The sequence below is a fragment of the Engystomops pustulosus genome, chromosome 5 (assembly GCF_040894005.1).
Source record: "Engystomops pustulosus chromosome 5, aEngPut4.maternal, whole genome shotgun sequence".
Classification (NCBI taxonomy): Eukaryota; Metazoa; Chordata; class Amphibia; order Anura; family Leptodactylidae; genus Engystomops; species Engystomops pustulosus.
This window is the reverse complement of record NC_092415.1, coordinates 212,219,238-212,236,695: the sequence shown is the minus strand read 5'-3', so window position 1 is coordinate 212,236,695 and position 17,458 is coordinate 212,219,238. Positions and strand designations below refer to the sequence as shown.

At 57.6% G+C, this 17,458-nt stretch overlaps 1 protein-coding gene across 1 annotated transcript; it reads left to right on the top strand.

Annotated features, from left to right (window-relative positions):
- Positions 1 to 8,105: 8,105 nt before the first annotated feature.
- Positions 8,106 to 15,449, top strand: ARF1 (ARF GTPase 1). The gene is made up of 5 exons (XM_072154570.1): positions 8,106 to 8,265; positions 13,223 to 13,406; positions 13,484 to 13,594; positions 13,673 to 13,797; positions 13,873 to 15,449. Exons 2-5 carry the CDS (start codon positions 13,259 to 13,261, stop codon positions 14,032 to 14,034), a joined length of 546 nt encoding a protein of 181 aa, XP_072010671.1. The 5' UTR covers positions 8,106 to 8,265; positions 13,223 to 13,258; the 3' UTR covers positions 14,035 to 15,449.
- Positions 15,450 to 17,458: the final 2,009 nt, after the last annotated feature.

Here is a 17,458-nt window from a genome sequence, read left to right as displayed (position 1 = left end):
AGAGGCAGCAAATAACACAGGGGAAGGAGCAGTGGTGGACCCGGTTGGAGGTGAACGGCCTTGGTTCCATTGAGTGGGGTGTTTAGCATTTATATGCCTGCTCATACTGGTGGTGGTTAAGCTGGTAGTGGTGGAACCCCTGCTGATCCTGGTGTAGCACAAGTTGCACACTACAGTCTGTCGGTCATCCGCTGTTTCTTTAAAGAGCCTCCAAACCAAGTTTGCAGCCAGGACATACCTTAAGGACAACCAAACTTTATCACCAGGAGAAAAGATGAGAGGAGGCCTGCATTTCTTATCAGCCTTGAGCTTGGTTCGAGCAAAAGCCTGTAGCAAGGAAAGGCAAGTCTATTCCCAAATGGACTTAGGTCCTGTACCAACTCCTCAACTGCAGAAACGCAGACACAGGTAGAGGAAAAGGAGGATGTGGTGCAGACCATAGTTGATGAAGAATGGAGCAAAGCCAGCAGATGCAGAATCCAGGGAGTTAGAAAAAAACTCTGCCTATGGCAACAGAGAGGACCAGATGTCCTGATGGGCAGAAACCAAATGGCTGAGAAAGCAGCTCAGACTCTGGTTCACTCTTTCCATTTGACCGTTCGGCTCTGGGTCCAATTTTACTTGAAGCTGGTTACACAGGGATCGGCAGAATTTAGAAACAAACTAAACCCCCTGATCAGAAACGATGTGCTGGGGAAGTCCATGAAGCCGGAAGATATGATGGAAGAACAGACTGGCAAGGCGTGGAGCAGATGGCAGACCTGGCAGAGAAACAAAATGGGAAGAAGACCAGCAGGTTTAAGACGTGACTTATTTTGGGCACAGGAACCCACAAAATCCTGTACATGCTTGACCAGAAATAGAAACGGGAAATGAGGGCAGAAGAAGAGCTGTATCCCAGGGTGCCCAGCCACACGTGAGCAACTTCCCCCATTCAGAATCCTCTTCCGTAGAGCAGGTCGGGCATAGTTCTAGCCGGGAGGCAGCTGCCGAAGATCCCCTGGAGCGGCCACAACCAGTGGCTCAGGAGGGATGACATACCTAGGAGCTAGTTCTTCTCCAATGAGAGAGAGCATCAGCCTTGATGTTCTTTTGAGACGGACAGAAGTGGATAAGGAAATTGAAATGGGTAAAGAAGAGTGACATGCGAGCTTGTCGTGGATTGAGTCGCTGAGCAGTCTGGAGATAGAGGAGATACTTTTAAACTGTGTATATGCAGACTGGAAAATGAGCTCCCTCCAGGAGATAGCGCCACTCTTCTAAGGCAAGTTTAATGGCCAATAGAACTGGGGCTAAGGCAATCATTAATTTTGAGAAGGCTTCTTAAGCTGCTGGAGGCCAGAGAGGGGGATTTGCACCCTTCTTGGTGAGCGCCACAATAGGAAACACAAGAGAGAAGAAGTGCGAGATAGATAGCCGATAGTAATTTGCAAAGCCCAGGAATCTCTGTATTGCACTTAGTCCTACTGGGCGTGGCCACTGAAGACAACTAAGCAGGATCTATCCATCATAATATAGCCAAGGAAATGAAGACTCTTCTGATGGAACTGGTACTTCTCAAGTTTGGCGTAGAGGCGATTGGCTCTTAAACAACTGAGGACTGTTTTATACTGATTTTCAACCGTATAAACTATGGCTTGCCGTACGTGGGAGCAATGTTATTCAAGGTCCGTAGAGAACACCAGGATATCATCAAGATAGACCACGACACAGGTATCTAGAAAGTCCCTTAAGATGTCGTTTGTCGTTGACAAACTCCCGAAAGACGGCTTGTGCGGTACAGAGTCAAAACGGCACAACCAGGTACTCGAAGTGTCCATTGCGAGTATTGAAGGCAGTCTTCCACTTGTCACCTTCGTGGATACGGAGGAAATTATATGCTCCACGTAGGTCCAGTGTGGAGAAGACCTTGGCTCCACGTAGGTGATGGAACAATTCAGTGATCAATGGCGAAGGATAGCGCTTAACGGTGACCTTGTTAAGACCACGATAGTCCTTAAGTGGATGCAGTGACCCATCCTTTTTGGTCACAAAGAAGAAGCCTGTATTTACGTATGAGCCCCCTCTGCAGGTTGTCTTTGATGTAGTCCAACATTCCTCCAGTTTCGGGCACAGAGAGTGGGTACACCTGACCCCGAGGAGGAGACGTACATGGCAGCAGATCAACAGGGCAGTCATAGGGATGCTGTGGTGACTCTGCTTCTTCAAAAAAAACATCTGCAAAGTCTTGATAGGAAGCTGGGAGACCCTCCAGAGGGTTGGAGACCACAGAATAGACCAGGACAGGTACTGGATGAGGAACCACCATACAGTATGAGCACTAGAAGAAAAAGAAGTGTGCTAATGAGGACCAAAAAATAATGCAATATAATCTTTATTGAACAATTCATGAAACACACAACTCCACATCAATGAAAAATGCCAGAAATAACAGAGGATACTCCATCCCCCACCCCTAACCGCAAGTGTGCTAACAAGTAGATAAGACCTGAGTTACAAAGTTAAATACCTAGCTTACAACTGGTGTGAGTGGCAAAATTGATAAATGAATACAATACACATACAATGGGTGGACACCTACATCAAAGGTAAGTCCGAGATGAATGAGACCCTTCCTGCCAAAATACCCAATGCTTCCAATCAAATGGCCATAGTGGGGCACATTTACTAAGGGTCCGCACGGTGCATTTTCGTCGGGTTTCCCGACTATTTCTGATTTGCGCCGCATGCAACATGAGGAATAGTTAGCCCGCATGGCCAAATTAGTCCTAAAGGTACATATAAACATGTCTATTGTTGTGATCCATATTTGATGGAATGGAAAGTCTCGGCTTGGGTTCAGTGGAAGGCAGGAAAATCGGAGTAGCAAGATGGGCCGCAGGAACTTGACGCTGCTGCTGCATGGCGGTGACTATTCCAAGCTGTTCACCTTGCTTGGCAATCTGCCAATCTGGGTATGGCCAGGGCCAATTAACGGCGCGCTGGCCCTTCCAAACTGCCATGCACGTCCTAGGATACGGGGACGCACGTGTACGGCCACTGTACCGGAAGCAGGAGTAAGGACAGGTGAGCCCGCAACACAACACATGGGTCACGGGAGCACCCGTGACAGGATCAACATGAAGAGCACTGCATGTAAGTATTTGTACTTGTCCACCAGCCAATGGTGAATTTCCTTTAATTCCCTAGTGCGTGATGGTTGTTTTAATACATAAAAAAGGGAAAGCTCACATAACACATCCTAGATCAGAATTAATGAAATATTCTCATTGAATACTTTGTTCTGTACAAAGTTGAATGTGCTGTCAATGTGCTGTGGTGTGCGGAGGCTGCGGTGTATGGAGCCAGTAATGTAGAGGGGCCGCGGTGTACGGAGACTGCGGTGTAAGGAGGTCCTTGTATACGGAGGCTGTGGTGTAAGGAGGTCCCGGTGTGCGGAGGCTGTGGTGTATGGAGCCTGTAATGTACAGGGGCCGCGGTGTACGGAGACTGCGGTGTAAGGAGGTCCTCGTATTCGGAGGCTATGGTGTATGGAGGTCCCTGTGTGGAGGCTGCGGTGTATGGAGCCAGTAATGTACAGGGGCCGCGGTGTACGGAGACTGCGGTGTAAGGAGGTCCTCGTATACGGAGGCTGTGGTGTATGGAGGTCCCGGTGTGTGGAGGCTGCGGTGTATGGAGCCAGTAATGTACAGGGGCCGCGGTGTACGGAGACTGTGGTGTAAGGAGGTCCTCGTATACGGAGGCTGTGGTGTATGGAGGTCCTGGTGTGCGGAGGCTGCGGTGTATGGAGCCAGTAATGTACAGGGGCCGCAGTGTACAGAGATTGTGGTGTAAGGAGGTCCTTGTATACGGAGGCTGTGGTGTAAGGAGGTCCCGGTGTATGGAGCCAGTAATGTACAGGGGCCGCGGTGTACGGAGACTGCGGTGTAATGAGGTCCTTGTATACGGAGGCTGTGGTGTAATGAGGTCCTTGTATACGGAGGCTGTGGTGAAAGGAGGTCCCAGTGTGTGGAGGCTGCGGTGTATGGAGCCAGTAATGTACAGGGGCCGCGGTGTACGGAGACTGCGGTGTAAGGAGGTCCCAGTGTGCGGAGGCTGCAGTGTACCGAGGCCCCCATTTACGGAGGCGGACAGGGAGGGGACACGCTGGACTCAGCGAGTACTTGGCCCACATAAATTAATAACAGATCCCCCGATGCCTTTTTCCAATCTATTTGCTTTTTTCTCCCCTCTTCTTTGCTGGATCTTTTTTATATTATATGTTTATATTCCATGTAATATCCTGGGAATCTGGAAAGATAATGCATTTTCTTGTGGTGCGGATTTTATGGCTTCTCTTCAGGGTCCCGTTTATTCTCTGGGTCCGGTCAATCGTGATGATAACAGATTTATATAATTTATTTTTTTTTTTAAATGTGTTGGGTAAAAACAATATTCCTGAGGCCGGGACATGTTCACACCGCGCTGCACAGAGAATGTCCTTCACAACAATTTCTATGATCACATTTTGGGGATGAACCACCTTATTTACAGACACAGAAGCCCTCGCATCAGATCTAGGGTGTGGGGGCTTGTACGGGGCAGGATACAGGACCTTATCCTCCTGCAGTACGGCGCCCCCCGCAGCATCAGATCCAGGGTGCAGGGGCTTGTACGGGGCAGGATACAGGACCTTATCCTCCTGCAGTACGGCGCCCCCCGCAGCATCAGATCTAGGGTGCAGGGGCTTGTACGGGGCAGGATACAGGACCTTATCCTCCCGCAGTACGGCGCCCCCCGCAGCATCAGATCCAGGGTGCAGGGGCTTGTACGGGGCAGGATACAGGACCTTATCCTCCTGCAGTACGGCGCCCCCCGCAGCATCAGATCCAGGGTGCAGGGGCTTGTACGGGGCAGGATACAGGACCTTATCCTCCTGCAGTACGGCGCCCCCCGCAGCATCAGATCTAGGGTGCAGGGGCTTGTACGGGGCAGGATACAGGACCTTATCCTCCTGCAGTACGGCGCCCCCCGCAGCATCAGATCCAAGGTGCAGGGGCTTGTACGGGGCAGGATACAGGACCTTATCCTCCTGCAGTACGGCGCCCCCCGCAGCATCAGATCTAGGGTGTGGGGGCTTGTACGGGGCAGGATACAGGACCTTATCCTCCTGCAGTACGGCGCCCCCCGCAGCATCAGATCTAGGGTGCGGGGGCTTGTACGGGGCAGGATACAGGACCTTATCCTCCTGCAGTACGGCGCCCCCCGCAGCATCAGATCTAGGGTGTGGGGGCTTGTACGGGGCAGGATACAGGACCTTATCCTCCTGCAGTACGGCGCCCCCCGCAGCATCAGATCCAGGGTGCAGGGGCTTGTACGGGGCAGGATACAGGACCTTATCCTCCTGCAGTACGGCGCCCCCCGCAGCATCAGATCTAGGGTGCAGGGGCTTGTACGGGGCAGGATGCAGGACCTTATCGTCCAGCGGGGTACGATGCGGGACCCAATGGTCCGGGGGCTAGGATACGGGACCCTATGGTCCGGGGGGTCAACAATGCGGGACCTTATCGTCCAGGGGGCAGGATACAGGACCCTATGGTCCAGGGGCAGGATACAGGACCCTATGGTCCAGGTGCAGGATACAGGACCCTATGGTCCAGGTGCAGGATACAGGACCCTATGGTCCAGGGGGGCAGGATACGGGACCCTATGGTCCAGGTGCAGGATACGGGACCCTGTGGTCCAGGTGCAGGATACGGGACCCTGTGGTCCAGGTGCAGGATACAGGACCCTATGGTCCAGGTGCAGGATACAGGACCCTGTGGTCCAGGTGCAGGATACAGGACCCTGTGGTCCAGGTGCAGGATACAGGACCCTGTGGTCCAGGTGCAGGATACGGGACCCTGTGGTCCGGGGGGGGGGGGGGGGGGGCAGGATACGGGACCCTGTGGTCCGGGGGGGGGGGGGGGGTGGGCAGGATACGGGACCCTGTGGTCCAGGGGGGCAGGATACAGGACCCTGTGGTCCGGGGGGGCAGGATACAGGACCCTGTGGTCCGGGGGGGCAGGATACAGGACCCTGTGGTCCGGGGGGGCAGGATACAGGACCCTGTGGTCCGGGGGGGCAGGATACAGGACCCTGTGGTCCGGGGGGGCAGGATACAGGACCCTGTGGTCCGGGGGGGCAGGATACAGGACCCTGTGGTCCGGGGGGGCAGGATACAGGACCCTGTGGTCCGGGGGGGCAGGATACAGGACCCTGTGGTCCGGGGGGGCAGGATACAGGACCCTGTGGTCCGGGGGGGCAGGATACAGGACCCTGTGGTCCGGGGGGGCAGGATACAGGACCCTGTGGTCCGGGGGGGCAGGATACAGGACCCTGTGGTCCGGGGGGGCAGGATACAGGACCCTGTGGTCCGGGGGGGCAGGATACAGGACCCTGTGGTCCGGGGGGGCAGGATACAGGACCCTGTGGTCCGGGGGGGCAGGATACAGGACCCTGTGGTCCGGGGGGGCAGGATACAGGACCCTGTGGTCCGGGGGGGCAGGATACAGGACCCTGTGGTCCGGGGGGGCAGGATACATTACCCTGTGGTCCGGGGGGGCAGGATACGGGACCCTGTGGTCCGGGGGGGCAGGATACGGGACCCTGTGGTCCGGGGGGGCAGGATACGGGACCCTGTGGTCCGGGGGGGCAGGATACGGGACCCTGTGGTCCGGGGGGGGGGGCAGGATACAGGACCCTGTGGTCCGGGGGGGGGGGGGGCAGGATACAGGACCCTGTGGTCCAGGGGGGCAGGATACAGGACCCTGTGGTCCAGGGGGGCAGGATACAGGACCCTGTGGTCCAGGGGGGCAGGATACAGGACCCTGTGGTCCAGGGGGGCAGGATACAGGACCCTGTGGTCCGAGGGGGCAGGATACAGGACCCTGTGGTCCGGGGGGGGCAGGATACAGAACCCTGTGGTCCGGGGGGGGGGGGCAGGATACGGGACCCTGTGGTCCGGGGGGGGGGGGGGGGGGTGGGCAGGATACGGGACCCTGTGGTCCAGGGGGGCAGGATACAGGACCCTGTGGTCCAGGGGGGCAGGATACAGGACCCTGTGGTCCAGGGGGGCAGGATACAGGACCCTGTGGTCCAGGGGGGCAGGATACAGGACCCTGTGGTCCAGGGGGGCAGGATACAGGACCCTGTGGTCCAGGGGGGCAGGATACAGGACCCTGTGGTCCAGGGGGGCAGGATACAGGACCCTGTGGTCCAGGGGGGCAGGATACAGGACCCTGTGGTCCAGGGGGGCAGGATACAGGACCCTGTGGTCCAGGGGGGCAGGATACAGGACCCTGTGGTCCAGGGGGGCAGGATACAGGACCCTGTGGTCCAGGGGGGCAGGATACAGGACCCTGTGGTCCAGGGGGGCAGGATACAGGACCCTGTGGTCCAGGGGGGCAGGATACAGGACCCTGTGGTCCAGGGGGGCAGGATACAGGACCCTGTGGTCCAGGGGGGCAGGATACAGGACCCTGTGGTCCAGGGGGGCAGGATACAGGACCCTGTGGTCCGGGGGGGCAGGATACAGGACCCTGTGGTCCGGGGGGGCAGGATACAGGACCCTGTGGTCCGGGGGGGCAGGATACAGGACCCTGTGGTCCGGGGGGCAGGATACAGGACCCTGTGGTCCGGGGGGGCAGGATACAGGACCCTGTGGTCCGGGGGGGCAGGATACGGGACCCTGTGGTCCGGGGGGGGGGCAGGATACGGGACCCTGTGGTCCGGGGGGGGGGGCAGGATACAGGACCCTGTGGTCCAGGGGGGCAGGATACAGGACCCTGTGGTCCAGGGGGGCAGGATACAGGACCCTGTGGTCCAGGGGGGCAGGATACAGGACCCTATGGTCCGAGGGGGCAGGATACAGGACCCTGTGGTCCGGGGGGGGCAGGATACAGAACCCTGTGGTCCGGGGGGGGGGCAGGATACGGGACCCTGTGGTCCGGGGGGGGGGGGGGGCTAGGATACGGGACCCTGTGGTCCGGGGCGACTCTTCCAGTCAGAGTCCAGTTTCCCGCCCTTGCCGCTGCCCTCACTGCCAGTCCTTGTTCCTCCCTCACGGCCCCGCCCCTTCCCGCCGCCATGATAATGACGCACGCACAGGACGCAGCACGTAACCCTCTGCTCTGACGTGGCCGCCGCTATCCGCCATCTTGTGCCGGAGAAACCAACGCCTCAGAGAAGCGGAGCCGGAACCGGGAGCTGCCGAGAGACGGACCGGGACACGGGCGGGAAGACGAGGTGAGAGAACCGGAGGAGGAGGCCGGGGGCAGAGACTGAGGAGGAGGAGGCCGGAGGGGAGAGAGACTGAGGAGGAGGAGGAGGCCGGAGGGGAGAGAGACTGAGGAGGAGGAGGAGGCCGGAGGAGAGAGAGACTGAGGAGGAGGAGGAGGAGGCCGGAGGGGAGAGAGACTGAGGAGGAGGAGGAGGCCGGAGGGGAGAGAGACTGAGGAGGAGGAGGAGGCCGGAGAGGGAGAGAGGCTGAGGAGGAGGAGGCCGGAGAGGGAGAGAGGCTGAGGAGGAGGAGGCCGGAGGGGAGAGAGACTGAGGAGGAGGAGGAGGCCGGAGGGGGAGAGACTGAGGAGGAGGAGGAGGCCGGAGGGGGAGAGACTGAGGAGGAGGAGGCCGGAGGGGAGAGAGACTGAGGAGGAGGAGGCCGGAGGAGAGAGAGACTGAGGAGGAGGAGGCCGGAGGGGAGAGAGGCTGAGGAGGAGGAGGCCGGAGGGGAGAGAGGCTGAGGAGGAGGAGGCCGGAGGGGAGAGAGGCTGAGGAGGAGGAGGCCGGAGGGGAGAGAGGCTGAGGAGGAGGAGGCCGGAGGGGAGAGAGGCTGAGGAGGAGGAGGCCGGAGGGGAGAGAGGCTGAGGAGGAGGAGGCCGGAGGGGAGAGAGACTGAGGAGGAGGAGGCCGGAGGGGAGAGAGACTGAGGAGGAGGAGGCCGGAGAGGGAGAGAGGCTGAGGAGGAGGAGGCCGGAGAGGGAGAGAGGCTGAGGAGGAGGAGGCCGGAGAGGGAGAGAGGCTGAGGAGGAGGAGGCCGGAGAGGGAGAGAGGCTGAGGAGGAGGAGGCCGGAGAGGGAGAGAGGCTGAGGAGGAGGAGGCCGGAGAGGGAGAGAGGCTGAGGAGGAGGAGGCCGGAGGGGAGAGAGACTGAGGAGGAGGAGGCCGGAGGGGAGAGAGACTGAGGAGGAGGAGGCCGGAGGGGGAGAGAGGCTGAGGGGGGGGAGAGAGGGGCTGAGGAGGGGGGGAGAGAGAGGCTGAGGAGGGGGGGAGAGAGAGGCTGAGGAGGGGGGGAGAGAGAGGCTGAGGAGGGGGGGAGAGAGAGGCTGAGGAGGGGGGGAGAGAGAGGCTGAGGAGGGGGGGAGAGAGAGGCTGAGGAGGGGGGGAGAGAGAGGCTGAGGAGGGGGGGAGAGAGAGGCTGAGGAGGGGGGGAGAGAGAGGCTGAGGAGGGGGGGAGAGAGAGGCTGAGGAGGGGGGGAGAGAGAGGCTGAGGAGGGGGGAGAGAGAGGCTGAGGAGGGGGGGAGAGAGAGGCTGAGGAGGCCGAGGCCGGGGGGGAGAGAGAGGCTGAGGAGGCCGAGGCCGGGGGGGGGGAGAGGCTGAGGAGGCCGAGGCCGGGGGGGGGAGAGGCTGAGGAGGCCGAGGCCGGGGGGGGAGAGGCTGAGGAGGCCGGGGGGGGGGGGAGAGGCTGAGGAGGCCGAGGCCGGGGGGGGGGGAGAGGCTGAGGAGGCCGGGGGGGGGGGAGAGGCTGAGGAGGCCGAGGCCGGGGGGGGGGAGAGGCTGAGGAGGCCGAGGCCGGGGGGGGGGTAGAGGCTGAGGAGGCCGGGGGGGGGGGTAGAGGCTGAGGAGGCCGAGGCCGGGGGGGGGGGTAGAGGCTGAGGAGGCCGAGGCCGGGGGGGGGGGGGTAGAGGCTGAGGAGGCCGAGGCCGGGGGGGGGGGGTAGAGGCTGAGGAGGCCGAGGCCGGGGGGGGGGTAGAGGCTGAGGAGGCCGGGGGGGGGGAGAGAGGCTGAGGAGGGGGGTGTTGCACAGAGGCTGAGGAGGCCGGGGGGGGGGGGAGAGAGAGGCTGAGGAGGCCGGGGGGGGGGAGAGAGAGGCTGAGGAGGGGGTGTTGCACAGAGGCTGATGAGGGGTATGATGTGGGGGTTCATGTTTGGCCTCGGTGCTGCAGTAATTGATTTTGGGTCTGTGACTAAACCCTATGATCCTCATATGATGGGTCCTGGCATCGCCTCTCCCTCCCCGAGCAGGGCCAGGGTCTGTCAGGGTCAGGGCCAGGGTCTGTCATTTCTATATTAGAAATGGTAACCCCCCACCAGTCCATGCAGAGGGCCTGATAAGTATGTGACCCCTGACCACGAGGCTTCCGTTTCTAGTTCTGTGGATCTGCTGAAGATGAACCATTGCTGCCTTCTGACATGATGGGGTGGTGGTCCCGGCAGTGCAGCCCCTAACACCCTGATCATATATCTGATATATTGGGGTGGGTTTGATGGCCTGTACAATATAGCGTATGTATGTACCCCCTCCTGTATGTATTGGGGTCGGGGGGGCTGTAGGCTGTTGCCCCCGCTTCCTGCATGTGATGGGGTCGGGGGGCTGTAGGCTGTTGCCCTCGCTTCCTGTATGTATTGGGGTCGGGGGGGCTGTAGGCGGTTGCCCCCGCTTCCTGTATGTATTGGGGTCGGGGGGGCTGTAGGCTGTTGCCCCCGCTTCCTGTATGTATTGGGGTCGGGGGGGGGCTGTAGGCTGTTGCCCCCGCTTCCTGCGTGTGATGGGGTCGGGGGGGGATGTAGGCTGTTGCCCCCGCTTCCTGTATGTATTGGGGTCGGGGGGGATGTAGGCTGTTGCCCCCGCTTCCTGTATGTATTGGGGTCGGGGGGATGTAGGCTGTTGCCCCCGCTTCCTGCGTGTGATGGGGTCGGGGGGGCTGTAGGCTGTTGCCCCCGCTTCCTGTATGTATTGGGGTCAGGGGGGGGGGCTGTAGGCTGTTGCCCCCGCTTCCTGTATGTATTGGGGTTGGGGGGCTGTAGGCTGTTGCCCCCGCTTCCTGCATGTGATGGGGTCGGGGGGCTGTAGGCTGTTGCCCCGCTTCCTGCGTGTATTGGGGTTGGGGGATGTAGGCTCTTGCCCCCGCTTCCTGTATGTATTGGGGTTGGGGGGGATGTAGGCTGTTGCCCCCGCTTCCTGTATGTATTGGGGTCGGGGGGCTGTAGGCTGTTGCCCCCGCTTCCTGCATGTGATGGTGTCGGGGGGGCTGTAGGCTGTTGCCCCCGCTTCCTGTATGTATTGGGGTCGGGGGGGCTGTAGGCTGTTGTCCCCGCTTCCTGTATGTATTGGGGTCGGGGGGGCTGTAGGCTGTTGCCCCCGCTTCCTGTATGTATTGGGGTCGGGGGGGCTGTAGGCTGTTGCCCCCGCTTCCTGCATGTGATGGTGTCGGGGGGCTGTAGGCTGTTGCCCCCGCTTCCTGTATGTATTGGGGTCGGGGGGGCTGTAGGCGGTTGCCCCCGCTTCCTGCGTGTGATGGGGTCGGGGGGGCTGTAGGCTGTTGCCCCCGCTTCCTGTATGTATTGGGGTCGGGGGGGGCTGTAGGCTGTTGCCCCCGCTTCCTGTATGTATTGGGGTCGGGGGGGGCTGTAGGCTGTTGCCCCCGCTTCCTGTGTGTGATGGGGTTGGGGGGCTGTAGGCTGTTGCCCCCGCTTCCTGTGTGTGATGGGGTTGGGGGGCTGTAGGCTGTTGCCCCCGCTTCCTGTATGTATTGGGGTCGGGGGGGGGGCTGTAGGCTGTTGCCCCCGCTTCCTGTGTGTATTGGGGTTGGGGGCTGTAGGCTGTTGCCCCGCTTCCTCTGTGTATTGGGGTCGGGGGGGCTGTAGGCTGTTGCCCCCGCTTCCTCTGTGTATTGGGGTTCGGGGGGCTGTAGGCTCTTGCCCTCTCCTGTATGTATTGGGGTTGGGGGCTGTAGGCTGTTGCCCCCGCTTCCTGTGTGTATTGGGGTTGGGGGCTGTAGGCTGTTGCCCCCGCTTCCTGTGTGTATTGGGGTTGGGGGCTGTAGGCTGTAGGCTGTTGCCCCCGCTTCCTGTGTGTATAGGGGTTGGGGGGCTGTAGGCTGTTGCCCCCGCTTCCTGTGTGTATTGGGGGGGGGGGGGGGCTGTAGGCTGTTGCCCCCGCTTCCTGTGTGTATTGGGGGGCTGTAGGCTGTTGCCCCCGCTTCCTGTGTGTGATGGGGGGCTGTAGGCTCTTGCCCCCTCTTCCTGCATGTGATGGGGTTGGGGGGCTGTAGGCTGTTGCCCCCGCTTCCCGTGTGTATTGGGGAGGCTGTAGGCTGTTGCCCGCTTCCTGTGTGTATTGGGGGGCTGTAGGCTGTTGCCCCCGCTTCCTGTGTGTATTGGGGGCTTTAGGCTGTTGCCCCCGCTTCCTGTGTGTATTGGGGGGCTTTAGGCTGTTGCCCCCGCTTCCTGTGTGTATTGGGGGGCTGTAGGCTGTTGCCCCCGCTTCCTGTGTGTATTTGGGGGGCTGTAGGCTGTTGCCCCCGCTTCCTGTGTGTATTGGGGGGCTGTAGGCTGTTGCCCCCGCTTCCTCTGTGTATTGGGGGGGCTGTAGGCTGTTGCCCCCGCTTCTGTGTGTATTGGGGGGCTGTAGGCTGTTGCCCCCGCTTCCTGTGTGTATTGGGGGGCTGTAGGCTGTTGCCCCGCTTCCTCTGTGTATTGGGGGGGCTGTAGGCTGTTGCCCCCGCTTCCTCTGTGTATTGGGGGGCTGTAGGCTGTTGCCCCCGCTTCCTGTGTGTATTGGGGGGCTGTAGGCTGTTGCCCCCGCTTCCTGTGTGTATTGGGGGGCTGTAGGCTGTTGCCCCCGCTTCCTGTGTGTGATGGGGGGCTGTAGGCTCTTGCCCCCTCTTCCTGCATGTGATGGGGTTGGGGGGCTGTAGGGCTGTTACCCCCGCTTCCTGCATGTGATGGGGTTGGGGGCTGTAGGCTGTTGCCCCCGCTTCCTGCGTGTGATGGGGTTGGGGGGCTGTAGCTCTTGCCCCCTCTTCCTGCATGTGATGGGGTTGGGGGGCTGTAGGCTCTTGCCCTCTCCTGTATGTATTGGGGTTGGGGGCTGTAGGCTGTTGCCCCGCTTCCTGTGTGTGATGGGGTTGGGGGGCTGTAGGCTGTTGCCCCCTGTGTCGCGCTGTGCGGAGCCGCTCCTGACCTCCCGCTTTCCTTGCAGCTTGTTGTTGCGGTTCCTGCGCCGGACGCTTCCATCATGGGGAATGTGTTCGCCAACCTGTTCAAAGGCCTTTTTGGCAAGAAGGAGATGAGGATCCTGATGGTGGGGCTGGACGCGGCCGGTAAAACCACCATACTGTACAAGCTGAAGCTGGGAGAGATAGTGACCACCATCCCCACAATAGGTAAGTACCTCCCGTGCCTCCAGCGGCGCCACCTATGTGATGAAACGGCACTGACCCCGACCTGCTCTCCCCTCCAGGTTTTAATGTAGAAACGGTAGAATATAAGAACATCAGCTTCACCGTCTGGGACGTGGGTGGTCAGGACAAGATCCGACCCCTGTGGCGCCACTACTTCCAGAACACACAAGGTGGGTGACACGTGGCGGTGGGTGACCCCTGCACCTCGTCCTCACGTGCGGCTCCTCTGTAACCTGCCTGTTCCTCAGGGTTGATCTTCGTGGTGGACAGTAACGATCGTGAGCGAGTGAACGAGGCGCGGGAGGAGCTGATGAGGATGCTGGCGGAGGACGAGCTCCGGGACGCCGTCCTGCTGGTCTTTGCTAACAAACAGGTAGGTGGCGGCAGCCGTAGGCCGGTGGGTGGCTCTCGGCCCATAGACTGAGTCTTCACCTTCTTCTTCCTCCAGGATCTGCCCAACGCTATGAACGCAGCAGAAATCACAGACAAGTTAGGACTTCACTCCCTGCGCCACAGAAACTGGTACATTCAGGCCACGTGCGCCACCAGTGGAGACGGCCTCTATGAAGGACTGGACTGGTTGTCCAATCAGCTCCGGAACCAGAAATGAAATCGCCAATCATCTTCATATTACATATATTTTTCCCCCCTCTGGGGGCATTTTCTTTGTTTTTGCCCCATCTCCTCTTCCTTCCTCTCCGCTTCTCTCTAACGTGGCAAAACTGTTCTACTTTGCGGTATTGAGTGCCGGAACCAGTACATTGTTTCCTCCTCACAGTATGTATGGCGGTGCGCTGCACACGCGGCCGTGCGGAGCCCCCACTGCAGGCGGGGGTCTTATTTAATGTAAATAGTTTATTTTTTGTTGTTATTTTGTTTCCAATGAGTCAGTTTCTGGTTCTCTATGCAAATATTACTCTACATTTTTTTTTAATGTCCTCGATTCCGTGTGTAGCCCTGGACGGAGATGAGGGAATCCGCGTGCGTTCCAGGCTGCGCTCTTCACTAGGAAATTGCCTGTTTTTAAGACATTAATAATTTTGCCGGATTACCTCACAAGCCGACTGAGGGCAGAGTTATCCCTGTTTTTGGGGAGTTGTGTCTCCAGGACGCCCTTAGGGGGTGTGGACCTTCATGGTGTCTCGTACACGGTGGTGTGGACCTTGTAGTGGTATGGACAGAGGGGTATAGGGTCTCGCACAGCGGTTTGGACCTTGACGATGTCACACAGAGGAGGTTGGTGTCTTGCACACGGTGGTGTGGACCTTGTTGTGGTATGGACAGAGGGGTATAGGGTCCTTGTTTGGGGTCTCGCACAGCGGTTTGGACCTTGTTGGTGTTGGGGCTTGCTCTTTCCGTTTTGCATGGTTACGCGGCAGGTTCAGTATTTGTGATGCTGCTGGATTTGTCGTTCCTGCAGCTTCTCCCGCTCTGATGATGCTGGTGGATGACACTGGAGCTTCCGAGCGTTGCTGGACGTTGCATGATTTGCTGAACAGTTTCACCGGTTTGTCCCTTTTCCTGAATTTTTTACATTTTGTATGCGCTTTGCTGCCCTCGATCTACTTGAAATCCTGGCCGCTTGTGGCGTTGTGCGATGTTCTCCTCCTGGTTGTAGCGGTGAGGGGTTATCTGTCCCTGGTGTAGAGACGCCTGGGGTCTCGTCCTCGTCCGGTCTGGTGCAGTCATTCCATGGTAGAGCGCAGATTCCTCTCCGCTCTGGAGTCATTCCCCGGCGGCACGCCTCGTGCCTCGTGCTGCAAGGCGCAGATTTGCCATTTGATAATTGAAACCTTTTTATTTTTCTTTTTTTTGTTCCTCCCTCTTTCCTCTGATCAAACACTGAAAAGCTGGAGCAGTCGGATGTGGGCCCACGCGCCGGCGCTGTCTGGTTCATCTAGTGATGTGGAATCTATTGCTTTCAGTAAATGAATCGTAATCCAATGTTTTGTAACTTGTTTTCATTTGGACAAGCGAGCGAGCACTGTAATTAAAGCGAGTAGAATAAAATCCATCTATTTCACACCCCCGTGTGCGTCTGCCTCGTGTCTGCCCCCCCCCGCAGGAGTCCAGGAGATGCCGCGTTATAATGTAAGGCACAAAACAACACCCCAAACACTGCATAGTCTGCGGCGCGACACAAAATACCACCCCCCAGACATCGGGAAGCAGCTTATGAGAAGCCACCATTGAGAATAGAAGAATCACTAGATTGATGGTCTAGATGACTTTCCATTATCCTTGGTATTGGGGCTCCATGACCTTGTGGGGTCAGGATGATTCTGAGAAAGTTCTGAGCTGGTTCCTGACCTAAATGGAAGGCGCCTGGATAAATGGATAGTGACCTGATGAGAACTGGGACCACAGTCTCATTAATAAGGAGGCCCCCCTGCTCTGCCAGGCACCGGTGAGGTGTCTCCACGTGTTGCTGCTCTCTGGGATTGGTGGTAAGGCACGGTGCATCCCAACGGGTAATAAGTCCAGAGACTCGGGGCTGCAGGGAACAGTTTCCTTTACTGAAGAAATTTGGGTACAAAGCAACACAAGCAGATCACAGGGCTAAAAAATAATCCCCAGCGGAGGCACACACCGGATTGGGATGAAGGAGCTCGTACAAACCTCACCGGGAGGCTCTAGGTCACCCAATGATTCCAAGTAGTAACGCTAATCCGAGTGAGACAGGTGGATGTTACCAAACAAAGAGGCATCATAGCGATGGGGAACCCAACCAGACACCACCTAGAACAACCAGGACCTACCTTCTCTCTCCACGATGGTGCAAGGTACAGTCCATGGTGTGGAAGGAGGAAGGAGCTCCGTCTGGAAGCTCTAACCCTGTCAGACTCGCTCGCACCAAGTGACAAGTCCCGTCTGAAGACTACAGAGTCCTTCATCGGAGATGATAGTAATCCCACTTCTGATCTTCATAGATTTGGGGATTGGACGCTGGTTATTCTAGAAGTTTCTCATATCTAATTTGCCTCCTTGTTTGGTAACATCCACTTGTCTTTCTCAGATCAGCGTTACTACTCTGGGATTAGACGCATGCCGGCAGTCATTGGTGACCTATAGCCTCCTGGTGGAGGGATCTAGGCGCTCCTCCTTCACAAACCGCTATGTGCTACGTGTTTTGCATTTTTTAGTGATCAGTTCTGCTGGTTTCTGTCTCCACCAGCAGCCTCTATATCAGGACATATGCACAAAAAATATCATATACTAATCACAAATCTTCTCCCTGGCAGAAGAAGGGTTAATGCTTCTTTCTCAGAAGGCTGGAGCACAGGGTCTATGGCAGAGTATCCCTGTCTCAGCTTCTTCTTTTGGTCACTCAATCTGGAGTCTTCTCCTGTTCCCAACCTGCAGGAGACCTGGGGCTGTTCTCTCATATACTTTGTCCGGGGGGGAAGAAGTGGAGAAACTCAGCACAAACATTGACAAAGTATTCTCCCATAGACTTACATTGAGTCCCCACAATATGCTATGGGAATGACACGGAAAGTTTCTAAAGAGGTAAACAAGTTTCCAGACATCACCTCACATCCTAAACAGCAGACTGTCTGGTTTTGTGGTAAACAAGTTCCTATTATAACACTGGAAATTTACCAGCTTCAGGAATGGCTTTAAATGTTCATTAACCCTTTGGCTGCTGGAGTCTGTTTTCACCTCCCTGATGTGGCCTTGTGTCACTAGAAGTGGTTATATTCAGGTGATACTGAGGGGTTTATTTTTTTCATCACACAATTTGTTTTACTTTTAGTTATGAAAAAAAGGAAATCTGACTTTTAACAATATTCTCCATTTCCAAAGTTAAAATTTTTCTGTTTTTCAGGCGGATAATCATCACCCAAATAGCTTGATAAGAAACTTATTATTAGGACATCTTATTTTTCTGAGGATGTTCTGAACCCTAAAAACTTTCAGTGTGATTTTATTACATTTTCATAAAAACACCAAGACTCAGGTTTTGGGTAACCCCATAATAGATCCTGCTATGTGTACACTAGAGATGAGCGAGCACTAAAATGCTCGGGTAC